Below are 15,365 nucleotides of genomic sequence, written 5' to 3'. Positions count from 1 at the left end.
TATGCTATCATAGGCGGCTTTAAAGTCGATGAACAGATGGTGCAACTGTTGCCCATATTCCAACAGTTTTTCCATCGCCTGCCGCAGAGAGAAAATCTGATCTGTTGCTGATTTGCCTGGAGTGAAGCCTCTTTGGTATGGGCCAATGATGTTCTGGGCGTATGGGGCTATCCGGCCTAGCAAGATAGTGGAGAATATCTTATAGATGGTACTCAGCAAAGTAATACCTCTATAATTGCTGCACTGTGTGATATCTCCCTTTTTATGTATGAGACAGATAATGCCTCGTTGCCAATCGTCATACCTTCATCCACTGTCCCATACCTTGAGCACAAGTTGATGAACCACTTGGTGTAACTGGTCGCCTCCATATTTAACCAATTCGGCTGTAATTCCATCGGCTTTTGGCGACATATGATTTTTAAGCCGATGAATTGCACTTACTGTTTCTCCTATACTTGGTGGTGACAGTATTTGTCCGTCGTCTTCAGTTGGCAGGACCTCCAACACGCCGATGTTCTGGTTGTTCAGTAGCTCATCGAAGTACTCAACCCATGGCTCCAATATGCCCATTTTGTCGAAAATCAGATTTCCCTCTTTGACTCGGCAGGATGAGCTCGAGGTAAAAGTATTGATACTGGCTGTAAACAATTACTCTGGATTTCTGTCTTCTTTATTTGCTAAGCAGTATCAATATCAATAATTACATATGCAGCGTTTAAGGAAGCTATATGTTTAATATACTCCAAAAAAACAGACCTAATTTGGGGAATTAATTTGCAAGACCCCTGAAGTAGATATTGATGTCATGAATTGAATAATTTCGTCCGATTAGCTCAGTGGTTAAAGCACTGGACTGTCATGTAGAAGGCCGCGGTTCAAATCTCGCTGGTGACAGTGGGATTTGTAACGTGACTTGACGTCGGATACGAGTCGATCCAGCTATAAATGAGTACCTGAATGAAATCAGGCTGATAATCTCGGACGGGCACAATGCTGTGACCACATTGCCTCCTATAGTGTACTGTGCACACTTCAAGGTCCTGATCCAATATGGTTGTTGCACCAACGATTATTTCCATTGAATAGTTAGAATCTCAAAGTGTACTATTTTTTATTATTATTTTTTACAAAAGGGGACATTCTCACTGCCATTCTAAACTTATGAATGAACATTGACAATGATCCTGTAAGCAAGAAATGGTCTGAAACAAAAAATTGAACAAAAGGTTTCAGTTATGTACAATAATAACAAAGTGGCGGATATTTGAACAAAACTTTTCGAAATTCGAGATTACTCGTCTCGCTGATGAAATTATACCTATCCTATCGAGTGTATGTGAGTCAGAAATGGCTGTTGCTTTGGTTCCTGTTGAAAAGTGCATCTTTCTGAGTTCTGTAAATTGTATGTCTGCCTTCTTAGTATTCCTTCTGTATTTCACTTTCACCAATGTTACGTTTACTTTGGAAATGTTGCGGTTCGTCAAAACGATATACTCCGCTAGCTTCGATTTGAGGTTTGTTACGTTTTCTTTGGAAATGTTGTGGTTTGTCAAACCGATATGCTCCGCTACTTTCGATTGAGGAAGTGGCTCCCTTTTTTCCTACCATCTATCACTAGTTGAGGTACTCACCGAGATGTCTTTCCATATTCCTTTTTGTTTGTCAATTGAGTGTTTGGTTGATCCCAGAAGAGTTTTGAACTGGTTGTTCCCGACCCCAAATCGTGTCTCTTCAGTTTTCGCTGCAACGAAATTGTGATTTACTTAAATTCCAAAACTACTCTCCTTTTGGGCTGTTGATCCAGAGTAGACTTGATGAGTGTTTGTCGTTATTTTACCCCACGATGACTATACATATGTACAAAAAGTGGTAAAAATTTCAGATCAGTTCAATAATTTCAGTGAAATTACTGGCACGGCATGATAAAAAAAAACTTTAAAAATAATTGCCACCATCCATAAATTTTCCGACTTTTTTTAAACTCTTCAACTTAATCAATGAAAAGTAGTTCGTGTCAGGAACAAATTTAATCGCTCTTACAGAGCATATGTTTTTTCTGGGATCAATTTTCAATAATACAGTTTCATCTACATTGTATATTTGATAGTATTATAAATGAATTCTTCTTTCCACATAGACTTTCACCAGTAATTTTCGAGTGTCAGATTCCATATGAAGGGCCGCGGGGAAAAACGATCACTTCATTTTTAAAGTTCCCGAGTTGATTATTTTAATAATCGGTAATTTATTAATTTTGCATTGAAAAACAACTTAAAGAAAAAAAACCCTGGACTCTGATGGTGTTTCCCGTAAGGATGCATTATATGTCCATTTTAATTGGTGGGTCATATTAGACTTTCTTGAGTTAAATTTTGGTCTGCAACCAGATTATGGTAAAAAAACCCATCATATTTCTTTGAATCGCGTTGAGTTCAACAGAAATCTCTTTGAAAGGAGGATTTATCTCTTTCACTTTGGTTTTCATCTTATCTCCACTTATTGGTAAATTTATCAATTCGCACCTAACAAATTACTTTATCAACGACATTTTCATTCTTGGTTCCAGTCACTTCCTTAAAGTTTCTTCTTGGAAAGTCTCTTAATATTTGTTCACTTACTACAAAATTTCTTCCACTATTGCACTAATTAGGATAAAAGTTTTGAACAAGATACGCTTGGAATAATTTTAGGATAAGATTGGATCCGAGCTCCGAGCTATTTACTTAAATAATGCAATGTGCCGTATGCATAGTTTGTACCCAAAATCATATGGCGAAGATGTTTTGCAGAACATTTTTGAAATCTATGTGCCATATGCATTTCAACTTACAAATTTTTATAATTCCTTAGAAACGAATCTAAATAAATGTAACTTTTCTCCGAAATTTAATTTCGAAATGTTGAGCAGTCAAACAAACACCTACCACATTTTCTTTCATTTAGTGGGTAGAAAGCATAGTATCTTCAAAACTGCAAACTAAGCCCACATAACTTTTAGGTCAGAGGACAGAAAATAAATGCGCAGGCAACGAGCAAATACGTGGAAAGCAAACGAAAAAATACAACAACAATTTTGTTTGCACATCATCATGCTCCAGCTTGTTTCACCGCATCACTCATGTTGGGAGCAAGTTCAATGATTCATGCATGACTATCATTGACCAGTGCATAAATAATTGCATTTTGCGATATTTTGCATGGTTAAATTAGTCGTCAGAATATCCGAAAAATGAAAAAAAACAGTATAGGTACAGAATGAGGAACGAAATATACTTTAAGCAGCGTCAACTGATCATTTTACAGTCTGCAAAAGGTGTGTGCTATTCGTGTATCGCGGATTACTGATTGTCAATAGGTGGCTAAAGTCGTACAACGTTTTAAAAAAGAGAAGAGATTCGAAATTAAAGAAGCCGCTATTTTACAATTGCAATTGAGCGAAAAGCGCGCGCAAATCGGAAATTAGTGCTCTTAAATTGATAGTAGAGTATCGCGACGAAACCAACATTTGTCATCGGAAGAGAAGGGAATGATGGCCAGGTTGCGTGAAAAGAATGAATCTTTCTGGAAAAGTGCCATTTTTTGTGACGAATCGATCTGACAATCGAAAACCGAACCAAGAACCTAAAACAAGGAAACGCATAATCATCAATAAAACATGGTATGGTTTGGGGGTGCATTTCGGCTGCTATGAAGTCTGCTTGTTTGATTACGGTACGGAAAGATGGAGGTTCGGCGGACTTTTCACTTTTACCAGTATAATGATCTCAGTATCAAATTAAGTCTCTGTTTGCCACTAGTTCCGATAACCTTGGTTTGGCGTATTTTTTGTTTATTGTTAACTTGACTGGATGTCGGATACCTGTCGACTCAGCTGTGAATGGGTACCTTAGTCAAATCAGGGTAATAGTCTCGGCGAGCGCAATGCTGATAACCACATTGCCTCCTAAAGTGTACTATAGTGTACCGTTACGGTCTTGAATGAATTATTATTAAGCTCCAATGGGTAGGCGGTGTACAGCGTATGGACGACAGATGAATTCTCAGGCACCTATTTAAAGGCAAGGTAAACGATCATCTAGAAAGCGAAACTGAGAAGTAGGTATACGAAGAATTCGGGAGGCCGAGGACCGATATCGGATAGTAGATTTTCAGTAAATACTGAAAATAATGTCACTTTCCATATCAATAGGCAAATGAAAAGTCGAACAGTACGGACATGATGCCCGTTCATAAAACTAATAAATTACAACAAAAATAAATTGAGAACTGTTTTTAGAAGAATTTTATAATAGTGTTAAAGATCTAAACCCCCGACATTTACTGAGGATTGGGTTGATATAATAGAATTTTCTTCAAAGAAGTTTTCGTGATGATATATCCAAATATATATAGGCTGATATTAAATGTGATATACCTCGTGATATCATATTCGGATCCATCTGTGAACATAGTAAACAAAAAACTGAAAAAAATCAAGAGGCTGCCACTATGTGGTGTCTAGGCTCCGAAATACCTTATATAGCGATATTCTTTCAAATGAAGTTAATAATAGTATATTACTATAATTTTTTGTTATTGGCTGCAAAACCGTCCTTAAGTTCATCCTATTACCACGAGTAATAGGCTATAACATAGAGCATGATTCTATCATGCATCATGGTCGAAATCGCACTATTACTAACAAAGTTATAATAGGTCAAATGTGTCGTTTCCTTGCAAATTCAAAACTATCAAACTCAATATCACCCGAAAGTGAATGCTCTCACATAATATATGCATATATTATGTGCTACGTACTAATGGGGCAAATCCACACTCAAATGTCTTTATATAAGAAATACACAAAACCTTTCATACCTGAAGCTTCCAGCTTTTGGTTTCCCCTTGTTTTATTTTTAAACATTAAAATGGTCATGATTGTGATAAACAAAATATCGACGTTAGAATGCCCTGGATGGGATGAGAGAAATGTTCATATCTGAAGCTATTAGCTTCGATGAACAGGGGAAACCTACTAAAAAGATTAATTTGATTTACCTCTCTCCTTTTTAATAAATAAAGAAACTTATGGTGGTGAATATACTAAATGCGAAAAAAGAGGGGGAGGCCTCTGGAAAGAGCAAATTTAGCCTTTTTCAATTCAGAGCGGTAGAAAATTGTATTTCAATTACATTTATAATTCAGATATATTGGTTGAGGCCCAAAGAAATCTAGACATGTAGAATTACTCGTCGTGTTGAAAAATGTGTAGCCAGTGTGAATGTTGACTAACATTATTCTAAGATAACTGTGCACTTTTTAATAGAATTGAACTGTTTTTTTTTCGTGTTTTCGTTATTATAGGCCCCACCAACAGCGACCACCACAACAGCCCCAATTGTATCACAACACCAGACATCAAATGCAGCCACCACACAGCAAACAAGCAACAATCTTCTGAACAATGACACAATAAGTAATAACAACTCGAACCAATCTAATAACTTGTCATCACCTTCACTGAATAATAACAATCAACAATCACAACAATCGGTAACGATACCAATGACCACAACGTATACACTCCCAACATCAAATAATAACAACAATACGACGACACCACAACAAAATAGTAACAAATTAGCCAATGTCCCAAATATAAATAATTTGCCGGCAAATACTACTATTCCTTTACCGAATCCGTCGCCATCTTCAACGTCGTCTACGTCCTCTCAACAAAAAATCATGGAATCCACGAACAGTAAACGTGCCGCTTCTAACAGCATAGATGCAAACTTTAGTGGTGCTTTGGCGACAACCAGTGTGACAAACTCAATAGTTGTGGCGTCAGAAACGTCAGGATCGGCAAGTAGAATAGATGGGGTTGGGATAGATTCCGTTGCGCATCAGAATCCATCCCCAATGGGTGGAAATAATGGGAGTGGGACCGGCAGCGGTGGTATGAAAGTCTCGGCATCGAGTGCAATGCCAACTAAACCGATACCGTCATCACTATCTACATCTATGGGCAGTAATGGGGGTGGTGTTGTTGGCGGTAACAACGATCTAATGGCAAGTGGGCACACAGCATCATCCTCCCTACTGTCCATGACTTCAATAGGACCAAATAATAAACCCACAATGCAATTTGATGATCCCGTTGAACAATCACTTGCATCTCTTGAACAGCCCGCAATAGGAGGAGCTACCAAGGCGGATATGAATAATCTTCAGGGAAACAAGTTGAATAGCCTTCCAAGTAGCCAGGCACAGCAGGCGGTCCATAAGGACCTGTTAGCGCAAATGTCTTCAATGTTTGTGAAGGCAGAGGCCGGTATGAACGGTAATCACTTGACTTTGATGCAGCATCTTGGTTTAGAAGGACTAAATCATTTCTCTATGCTAGAACAAGGTATTCAAAATAACGGTTTCGTTGGAATGGATATTAGTGGAAATAATGGTCTAATGGATGCAATGCCGCAGAACGGAAACGGTTTACTTCTACCAAGTATGTCGGGAATTCCATCGATATTTGACCAGTTGCCGCACAGTATAAATCGGAATGATAGTGTACTAGGTGGCGTATTACCTCAATCTCTGATGCATCCACTATCTACTTCGGCTAGTAGCGGTTCGAAAAAAGAAGAAAGACTTTTAATAACTCCTAAACCAATCGAATCAATGATGCCTAGTCCTCCCGATAAGAAAATGACTCCACCTCCTGATATGAAAATGGCGGGAGCGAATTTCGCGCAAGCCTTCAAAGCATCGAACAATGAACAAAATTTGAAGAATGCCAGTTCATGGTCGTCGCTGGCCTCAGCAGGTTCACCACAAAATACACCGACTGCAAACAAATCGAAACCGGCAATGGATTCATTTCAACAATTCCGGAATAAAGCAAAAGAAAAAATGGATCGACAAAAATTATTAGAATTGCAGGAGTTGAGGCGTAGTCAAAAGGAAGCGGCAGAAAAGGAATTGAAGAGGCAGCAAGAGCAACATAAACAAAATAAACATCCGGAATTGGATAATGGAAGGTATGATAATTGATGGTAGCAATTACGCTGAATTTATTTGCGACTCGATTTACAGTTTCAATCCATGGTTCATGATTGCGTATGTCAGTCAGGTTTATTTGGCAAAGAAGGGATACGTCTCGTTGACATCTTCCACCCTGTATTGCTTCATAATTGTTGGCTATGCGTCCTTAGCTGGCCACTAGCTGATAATGGTTCTCATTATCTGATCTTTCGAAGAATTGGTTGCAATTCACGCTGAAAATAGCGATTTTACTATTGTACAAGAATATTTTCGTCCATTTTTGAAGAAATCGTGAATTGAAACTGGAAAGATTAAAAAATAAGAGTGTCTGTACAGAATTTAGTGTGTATTGCTGATGATGTTTTTTTTACTAGGAAAAGTGTTCATGATCCCCCAACTCCTGGCCGTGTTGACGATATAAAAGCATCTCCTCAAGGCGGAGGATCGCCTGGAGCGGCGGTTGCACAAACAGATCGATCGGCCGCAAAAAGAGCAGAATTGCGTCGTATGGAACAAGAGAGGAGACGACGAGAAGCGGTAAGTTAAGCTTGCATTTGAAATAATAAATTTTTTGATTATTTTTGTATTTTCGCGTAATCATTTAGATGGCCGGTCAAATCGATATGAATATGCAGAGTGATTTAATGGCGGCGTTCGAAGAATCGCTGTAAACTTTGTTACGAGTAATAAGCCGGTACACAAACGACCATTGTTTTTTCGTTTTTAAAGATGATTATGAATAATATATGGAAAAACCACCGATGAGCTCTCTTGAAGTTGGGAGCAGGAAAAAAGAGTGATGCAATAATCAAGCTATTAGGCGTGTTGCAACTTGTGGTTGTCCGTTTTCATGTCAATATAATCATTGTTTCTAAATATAAATCGGAGCCGGTAAAACGAGGATTGCGTACATCATTGGAACATTTAGAGACGTAGAAATACTTGGAAAAGATACTTCTAATTACCATCATTGTCGAAAAACCTTCATTTAATTTTATATGATAGAATTTAAAGGCATTGTTGTTTTTATGATATGATTCGCTGAGAACATTAACTATTTAATTTTGTGATAATCAGGAAAAATATATAAAAAATTAATATAAATAACACGTTGAGTAATAAGGGAGAAAAACATGTAAACGTAGGTAAAAAATGTAATTTTAGTTAGACCTCTTATTTGATATGTAAACATGAAATTTAGGTTACGCAAATAAATTATATGTCGAAGAACTTTAAAATGAAAAAATGAGGAGGTGGTGTGCAAATGAAAAATGGCGACCATTGACGAAAGAAATAGTTTTTCTTACATGTTCACTTTTTGTCTTGGTTGTTAAAAAGCAAGTTTCATAAATTCTTTATTATCTTCATTTCCTTAATTTAACAATTAATGTATATAGGCATTATTTTAATTTTATATAGTTTTTTAATTAGATTTTTTTAAATTATGAAAATTTCCGATGTGAGAAAAGAACAAGAAAGAAAACAATAAATAGAAACGATAATTGAGAAAAATGGATTTAAATTATTTCTATAGCAATGAGTCAATATTTAACTTAAAATTTTTCAAATAGACCCTACGAAGTTAAGAAATATTTAGGAATAGTTATTTTATTATGTGTAATCACACACTAGAATATCATCAGGGGTACTTTTACATATGGTATATCGTCCTTAATAGTAGGACTTATATTTGGGAACATTTACATTGAGTTTCTTGGTGGTGGCTTTTCCGCTGTAAAAATTTATTTGGGTTTGTATACTTTCAAATACGTTTAATGGTACACTCGAAAATGTTCATTTGCTTCTGGTTTGGCTTAGAGTTGGCGTGAAGACTGTTTATCTTTTTGCAAGTGAAAGCCAGTACTACCCATTGAGATATGAATCTTGGTGCATTCCACTATCAGTAGCTTCACCAATGCGCTGTTATAAATTCAAATCGTTTCTGGAGAAATCTTCTGGTTTTTATTTGAAAAAATGATTTAAATTCTTCATTGAGCAGTTTTTTTACTTTAACGAAATGAAAACTATTTTACTTGAACCGTTACTCCTATTTCTTCGAGAATTCTACATTTGAAAATGGTTCGGGGTGAATTGAAATAAAAGTTTTGTGATTATTGTAAACACACCGTTAATCATATGTACTCTGCAGTCCATAATTTCCAAGTGTCTTATTCTCCTCCACCTAAGAATGTTTGTTGTGAAGAGTCCTCATTTTTCCACTCCCCTTTAGTTTTGGGAAATATGCTATTGAGAGGATTTGGGAACAGGTTAGGGTGTCTTCATCTTGTCAAATAGTATCGTGAGTATCGAATACGAAAACAAATTTATGAGAAGAAAATTGTAGACCTTGGGAAGTGTGCTTCATATTTACTTTTGGTAATGATACTAGAGTGATTAGATGAAATTTGAAAACAAAAAAGCGAAGCCTATTTAAGCTCACAGAATCTGCTTCTAATTACAATCTTCAACCTCTGCCGATAAGTTATTTAAACCGCTCAGTATAAATTACCAGGGCCACTTAAAGAAATTTGCTATTTCGCCTAGTCGGTAGATGGGAAAATTTTGAAAAAAGTTGTAAGAATATACCATAGGCCATGCTATGACGACTATGATTTACGAGCGATCAAGCTATAAAAATAAGTCGATCGCTCGTACTACTGATCTCTGATCTGTTTGAAAGAAGGTGTATATAGAAAGGAAGCATTGTATTTCTGGAGATACAATCCGCTCAAATGATTTCTGCTTACTCCTGTTCCACGTAATATTCCAGCTTCGATGAGTAGTTCGTGTGAAGAAATTGATCACCCTAAAACACCTCCCTCGTAGAAATTGTGCATCGTTATATGATGGGCACAGTATTCTATTGTGCCAAATGTTGTAACAACAGTGTAGAGAAAGTACATTATTCTCGAGTCATATTCCATTGTAAACCAACTATCATCTAAGAAGGTTTTGAGAGCATACATTCATGGATCCCAACATTTGATTTTATACAACTATTCTTCCACGAAAAATTCTTCGCTTATATTATGAAAGCTATATGCAATCTTTTAGGTTGAGATTCCAACATAAAAATATTTTCGTATTAATGGAGAAAAATGTTGTCTCAGTTCTCAAATAAAACTATATATTTTCCATCTAATTGTTGTTAAGGAAAGCATCAAATAGACTATATTCTATATACGAGTGTAGTCAGCTCAAAGTCAATACACCTCCAACAGCATTATTTAATGTCAAGTGTGTTCAATGAAAGAGCAAAGAATAAATGCAACCAAAAGAAAAAAAATTGTGAAATTTTTGGATTGCTCATTTTTTTCAGTAGCCTGTTCTATTTCTTTCTTTAACATGTATGTTACCGTGGCAAATTTATTTCTTCTGAACGCTTGGTTATATCGTTGAGTTGCAGACAGGGGCATGAGTAATTGTTTTACTTCCAATAACTTGAATAAGTAGTTATGTTAATGCAGAAACAAGAAATATTACGACTTCATACCGTATCTAACTCAATTGTGTTATATTTTTTATCAGTCCAACAAATATAATTCGTTCAGATTCACATATAATCGTGAGGACAACAGGACTTTCCGAGGAGCTCACACTCTTCTCTATTGTTCTGCGTCCCATAGCCCCAGGGCGCCCTAGATTCGTGCGCCGGCAAAGTTCATTTACTGTTGTCTCAGGCCAGAGTATTATATAATTCGGTAAGTGGAGTAAATAATAAATGTTAATTTTACTCCAGTGTTGGGTATAACTCTTATTTCATCCATATCTGGCACCGTAAGGACCTTTTAATTCATTGCTCTACTTTTATATTGAAATGTATTATCTCAAATTTCATATTCTGAATACATCAGTTTCTGATAATCTGCGCCCTGCACACGATCAATAAACGGTGAATAAAAGTGTATCATTTTCGATTGTAAAACGTAAGATATTTCTATTAACATGCGTTTCGATTAGAACGAGTAACAAATTTTACCGTGTTATGAAAACTCCGATAAAATTGGATCGCTTTATATAGGAGTTACCATAAACTACTAGAAAGAACCTTTTCATTGAAGGAACTTAGAAAATTCTATTAAATTTATATAATGACGATGTTAATTTATTATATGATTATTTAAATCGTCAAAAGTGTTTTCATTCACAATTCACTGATAACTGTATAGTGTAAAATAGGGATTTCAAGAGAATGTAGCTAACAGTACCAGTAGCTTAGTATTTAAGAAAAAACACATGAGCAATCAATTTAATGAATATACTAAATGTCTCTTTCATACCTAACTAATCACTATGGTAGTAGCAAGAATTAACAACTTTTAATACACGCATAATTCGAGTGAAGTAATTGCGAGATGGGTAAACAAAGTCTTTATATTTGAAATAGAGTAAAGTCACAACTATTTGATATGAAATAAGAGAATTTGTTAATTTGTAATTCTTGGAACTGTAATCAACAAAAACAATAAACACTTTGAAGCAAAGTCAATAAATCAATACATGAATTTACTTTTCGTTACATTATGCATATATGTATGTAATTATTTTAAGATCTATAAGAATTATCTATTCTATCGCAAATGCGAAACAAAAACCAACTGAATAAATTGTAGTAAATGTAAACTTAAGAGGAAATAACAAAATAACAAAATAAAAGATTGTATAGAGAAAGACTATTTTTACTGCTTGTCCAGTGTGAGAGAATGAAAGGAAAATTATGTATTACGTTACTAACTTGGATAATCATGTAGATTTACACGATTTTGTTTACAGAATATTATATTTGTTGATTGTATGATAAAATTTAAACATATTATCATCATTAGACTAACAGATGAATACAAAATAAATTACAGAAAAACATAGACTTTGTTTTGTCTCCAATAGACTACGTTTCTTATATTTTCTTCCTTCCGAATGAAGTTTCAAGTTTGTTTTCTTGCGGTAAACTCCTTACATATTTCTAATCATCTTGCTCCCGATGTTTGTAAATACCAAGAAATCATGATCAGCCGATGCTAAGGTGAATTTCAGTGAACGTGTAATATATATATATACTGCATACAAAGCATAAATGTGACATTCATTAAAAAGAAATTTTTAACTTGGGACTTTTTAGGGAAATTATATGGTCTTCGTTTGTTTGTGTAGTGGAAATAATATTATCACCGCCATTTGAATAGCAACTGAAACGCTGTACGGTTTGCATAACTAGATGTAATGCAATATTAATAATAAAAGTAAATATTAGCACGAGAAACGCACGCTGGCGAAAATACGTGACGATCTGTAACACATGAAAGCTTTCAAAAGGCAGGTTGAATGCTCGATCAATTGACTACAGTTTAATGTGATGAAACTCAAAAATTAATTACGATTATCATATAAATGTAAAAAAAAACATGTGAACAAAGCGATTGAAAGAATTTAATGAAGACATGACTACAAATTTAAACGAGTTAAACAAAAACTGAAAACTATGATTTTAACATTACACGAAAATTGCAATGGTGTTAAATAAAAGAAAATTATTATTCGGCGTGTCTTTCTTTGTATTGCGACACTGTTCCAGGATAAACGCACTCAGTTCGAAATACAACTCGCTCAGATGGTCTCACCCTCTGTTAGCAATGGTGTCCTTATCCCAATTCAGAAGTTATGCTCATTGCTTGATTGACATGTCATTTAACCTAGTATCAATATGTTTGAGAAGCAAAAAGACTATACACAGGAGGTGAAACTAGTGAAAAAAACGGTGCTTTTTGCTCATCTGTTATTGCATTGCACAAGCCAGAACCAATTGAAAATTTTTAAAGTGATATTTTGCCATACTATGCGGATTGCCGCCGCCTACGACTGATTTTGGCATCAAGCTGGGAAATTTGTCTTACAACCCCATGGCACAAATGAGAACCAATACCAATGAAGAATGCAATAGCGATCTTGACTGTCCACCGGACCTTATTTGTTGTGTCCCGTAAAAATTCAAAGTTTGTCCTACCAGTATCATCTCCTGTGTATACAAAGCGGTTTCCATAACGCTGACTACCTGATTCTGTTATCTTAATAACAAGTTGAGTCTGTTTAAAACCCAAAGCGTTGCTTTGGATTGTCCGTTTGAGAGATTTCCATTGATCACATGTGAAATTGTGTACGGTTTGGGGTGGAGTTTACTGTTGACAAAGTATTATAATTATAACCTAATTTTAAATGTTTAAAATAATCAGAGTGCAACCAGAAATAATTCCGAACCTGTCGTTCACTATAAGCATCAGCAGATCTCAGACGAAGACACTTTGGCAAGGTTTTCTTCAGTGAAGAATCTGCACACTCTCTGCCTCTTGAGAATGTTCTCAGATTCGCTAAAGCCTGCGAACATCGTAGGCGGGAAGCCATTGAGTAGGCAACTTACGGGGATAGTACAATGGGCCTAATAATGGCCTGAGTGCTCGGAGCTGCGGCTCCCCCCAGTTAACTAAACTCACTATAAGCATGAGCAGCGAACATTGATCTTTTCATCTCAACACCATAACCTTTATCAATTTGAAAAATATACCATAGATGTCAGTATATGTTCGCTAGACGAAATTCAACAGCTTTTCGTACATTGTTTATGACTCCTATCTGTTGATACGCATGTAGTCGGCCTTGATCTCAATCAGTCCAGCCGAACTGACGGCTTTCATTTAAAAATTTTAATATTCGTCAGTCCATCAATCATGACCTTAAACGATCAAATTGCCATAATTTTGGCATTCTGATTGATGCCAAACTGATGAAATACTGATCTTCGAAGGCAGGTCTTAGAGAGAAATACTGAAATTCAAAAGGTAATTAGAAAGTTTTAGAAATACATATTGCGGGCACTAGAATAACCAGGGCGGGACATTCGAACTTTTTCTAAACAATATTTTTAAAGACGGTGACTTGAGGTCAATTAACTGTCAAGCAATCTACATCTATATTTTTATTTTGATTTTCATATTTTTATCGGTGGAATATGTGCATTTTTTTAAATAAATAATCATATAGTTACAGTTTACATTTGTGTTGTGTGTGTACAGTTTCTGTCATTAAAATTGCATGTTTTTTAAAACAACTAGACATTTCTCTCGTTCTTGGCGTTATAAGACGGTTAAACAGAAGAAATGAAATGGTTTCCCATTTTTAAAAACTTCCTTGAATCGACGAATACGGAATCAGTTTTTGTAGGCAACTTAAAGGTAAGTTAGTATTTTTTTCCATTTACTATTAATCGGATATATTTTTATATATGTATGTATGTTTTTTATTACTTTCCACACTGTTCAGTAAGTGAATTTTGAAAACTAAAAGGGATCGTAAATGTCCCTTATCTAAATAAAATAAATTTTCAGGGTGCATCTTATCTATTAAGTTAAGCGAGAGTATAGAGTGTTTTTTCCAGTAGTTTAAAGGCTCCAACATATGAGTCCTTTAGTATGACTGACTGACTGCTCGCTCTAATGTGATACTGATTCTAGGCGTCATTGCCGCGGTTTACTAAAATGTTTTACCATTCTAAAACTGGATTACGTTGCATGGCGTAGCCAGCAATAGAGTTGTTGCCCTTTCTCAACGTGTGAATTATCCACCCCCACTTCCTCTTTCTCATCAGCACGACTATGTGCCGACGAGGATCTTCGTTCGTGATTGAATCAGGCCAACGGATACTGATGACACGGCGCAGATAAGAATCAGCGAAGGTTCGGAGCTTTCAAGTAACAGTGGAGGTCACCTTTCATGTACTACTCGATTATAGCTGTACATAAAGAACATTAGCATGTGATGTTGGTATTGAGATAGTTGCGTCTCTACATTTTGGATAAAACGGCGCAGGCGTATCTAACGCTGTTGATGCGTGATGCGATATCAACTTCGATGCCGTCGTCGGCAGATAGGAAGCTCGATCAACGCCTTCAATTGTAAAGTGCTTTGCATGGCGTCCTGATTCAATTGCGGTCTATCGCAGTGGACCTCCTAATCCAGCGGTTAAGGTTTTCGGTGCAAGCTAGCAGGAGTGCTGTGACTCGACATTCAGAGCAACGGGGAACGCTATATCTCTGGCCTGAAAAAACCATGAGAAATCGTGCAGAGCCGGAAGTCAGAAAGCTATACCTCGACTCCATGTGCAGCGAATAGCGCTGTGGCCCTATTGGATCCTATTTTGCCGGGAGAAGATAAAAGTTTCAATCCAGTTTTGAGAAGCAGAATGAAGTGCTTCGACTCAGGTGGGAATAATAATGATACTTTATTCAAAAGTGCTTCCTCCTTAAATACAATTTTAAATTGCTTAGTTAACTAATTTCTATTCTAAATAT

At 36.0% G+C, this 15,365-nt stretch overlaps 1 protein-coding gene across 14 annotated transcripts in view; it reads left to right on the top strand.

Moving 5' to 3' along the window:
* The window catches only part of LOC119653500 (homeotic protein female sterile-like), a 47,616-nt gene extending 35,725 nt beyond the window's left edge, over positions 1–11,891 (top strand). For 13 of the 14 annotated variants that reach the window (XM_038058140.1, XM_038058137.1, XM_038058150.1 and 10 more), the window contains 3 exons: positions 5,347–7,022; positions 7,401–7,563; positions 7,632–11,891. In XM_038058140.1, coding sequence (XP_037914068.1) covers positions 5,347–7,022; positions 7,401–7,563; positions 7,632–7,697 — 1,905 coding nt within the window. In that variant the 3' untranslated portion in view covers positions 7,698–11,891. The remainder of the gene's footprint in view (positions 1–5,346; positions 7,023–7,400; positions 7,564–7,631) is intronic. The other variant, XM_038058145.1, reaches the window with a different exon arrangement.
* The last annotated feature ends 3,474 nt before the right edge of the window (positions 11,892–15,365 follow it).

The sequence above is a fragment of the Hermetia illucens genome, chromosome 4 (assembly GCF_905115235.1).
Source record: "Hermetia illucens chromosome 4, iHerIll2.2.curated.20191125, whole genome shotgun sequence".
In the NCBI taxonomy this organism is placed as follows: Eukaryota; Metazoa; Arthropoda; class Insecta; order Diptera; family Stratiomyidae; genus Hermetia; species Hermetia illucens.
The sequence above is the reverse complement of the archived record's forward strand: the minus strand, read 5'-3'. Positions and strand labels throughout refer to the sequence as shown.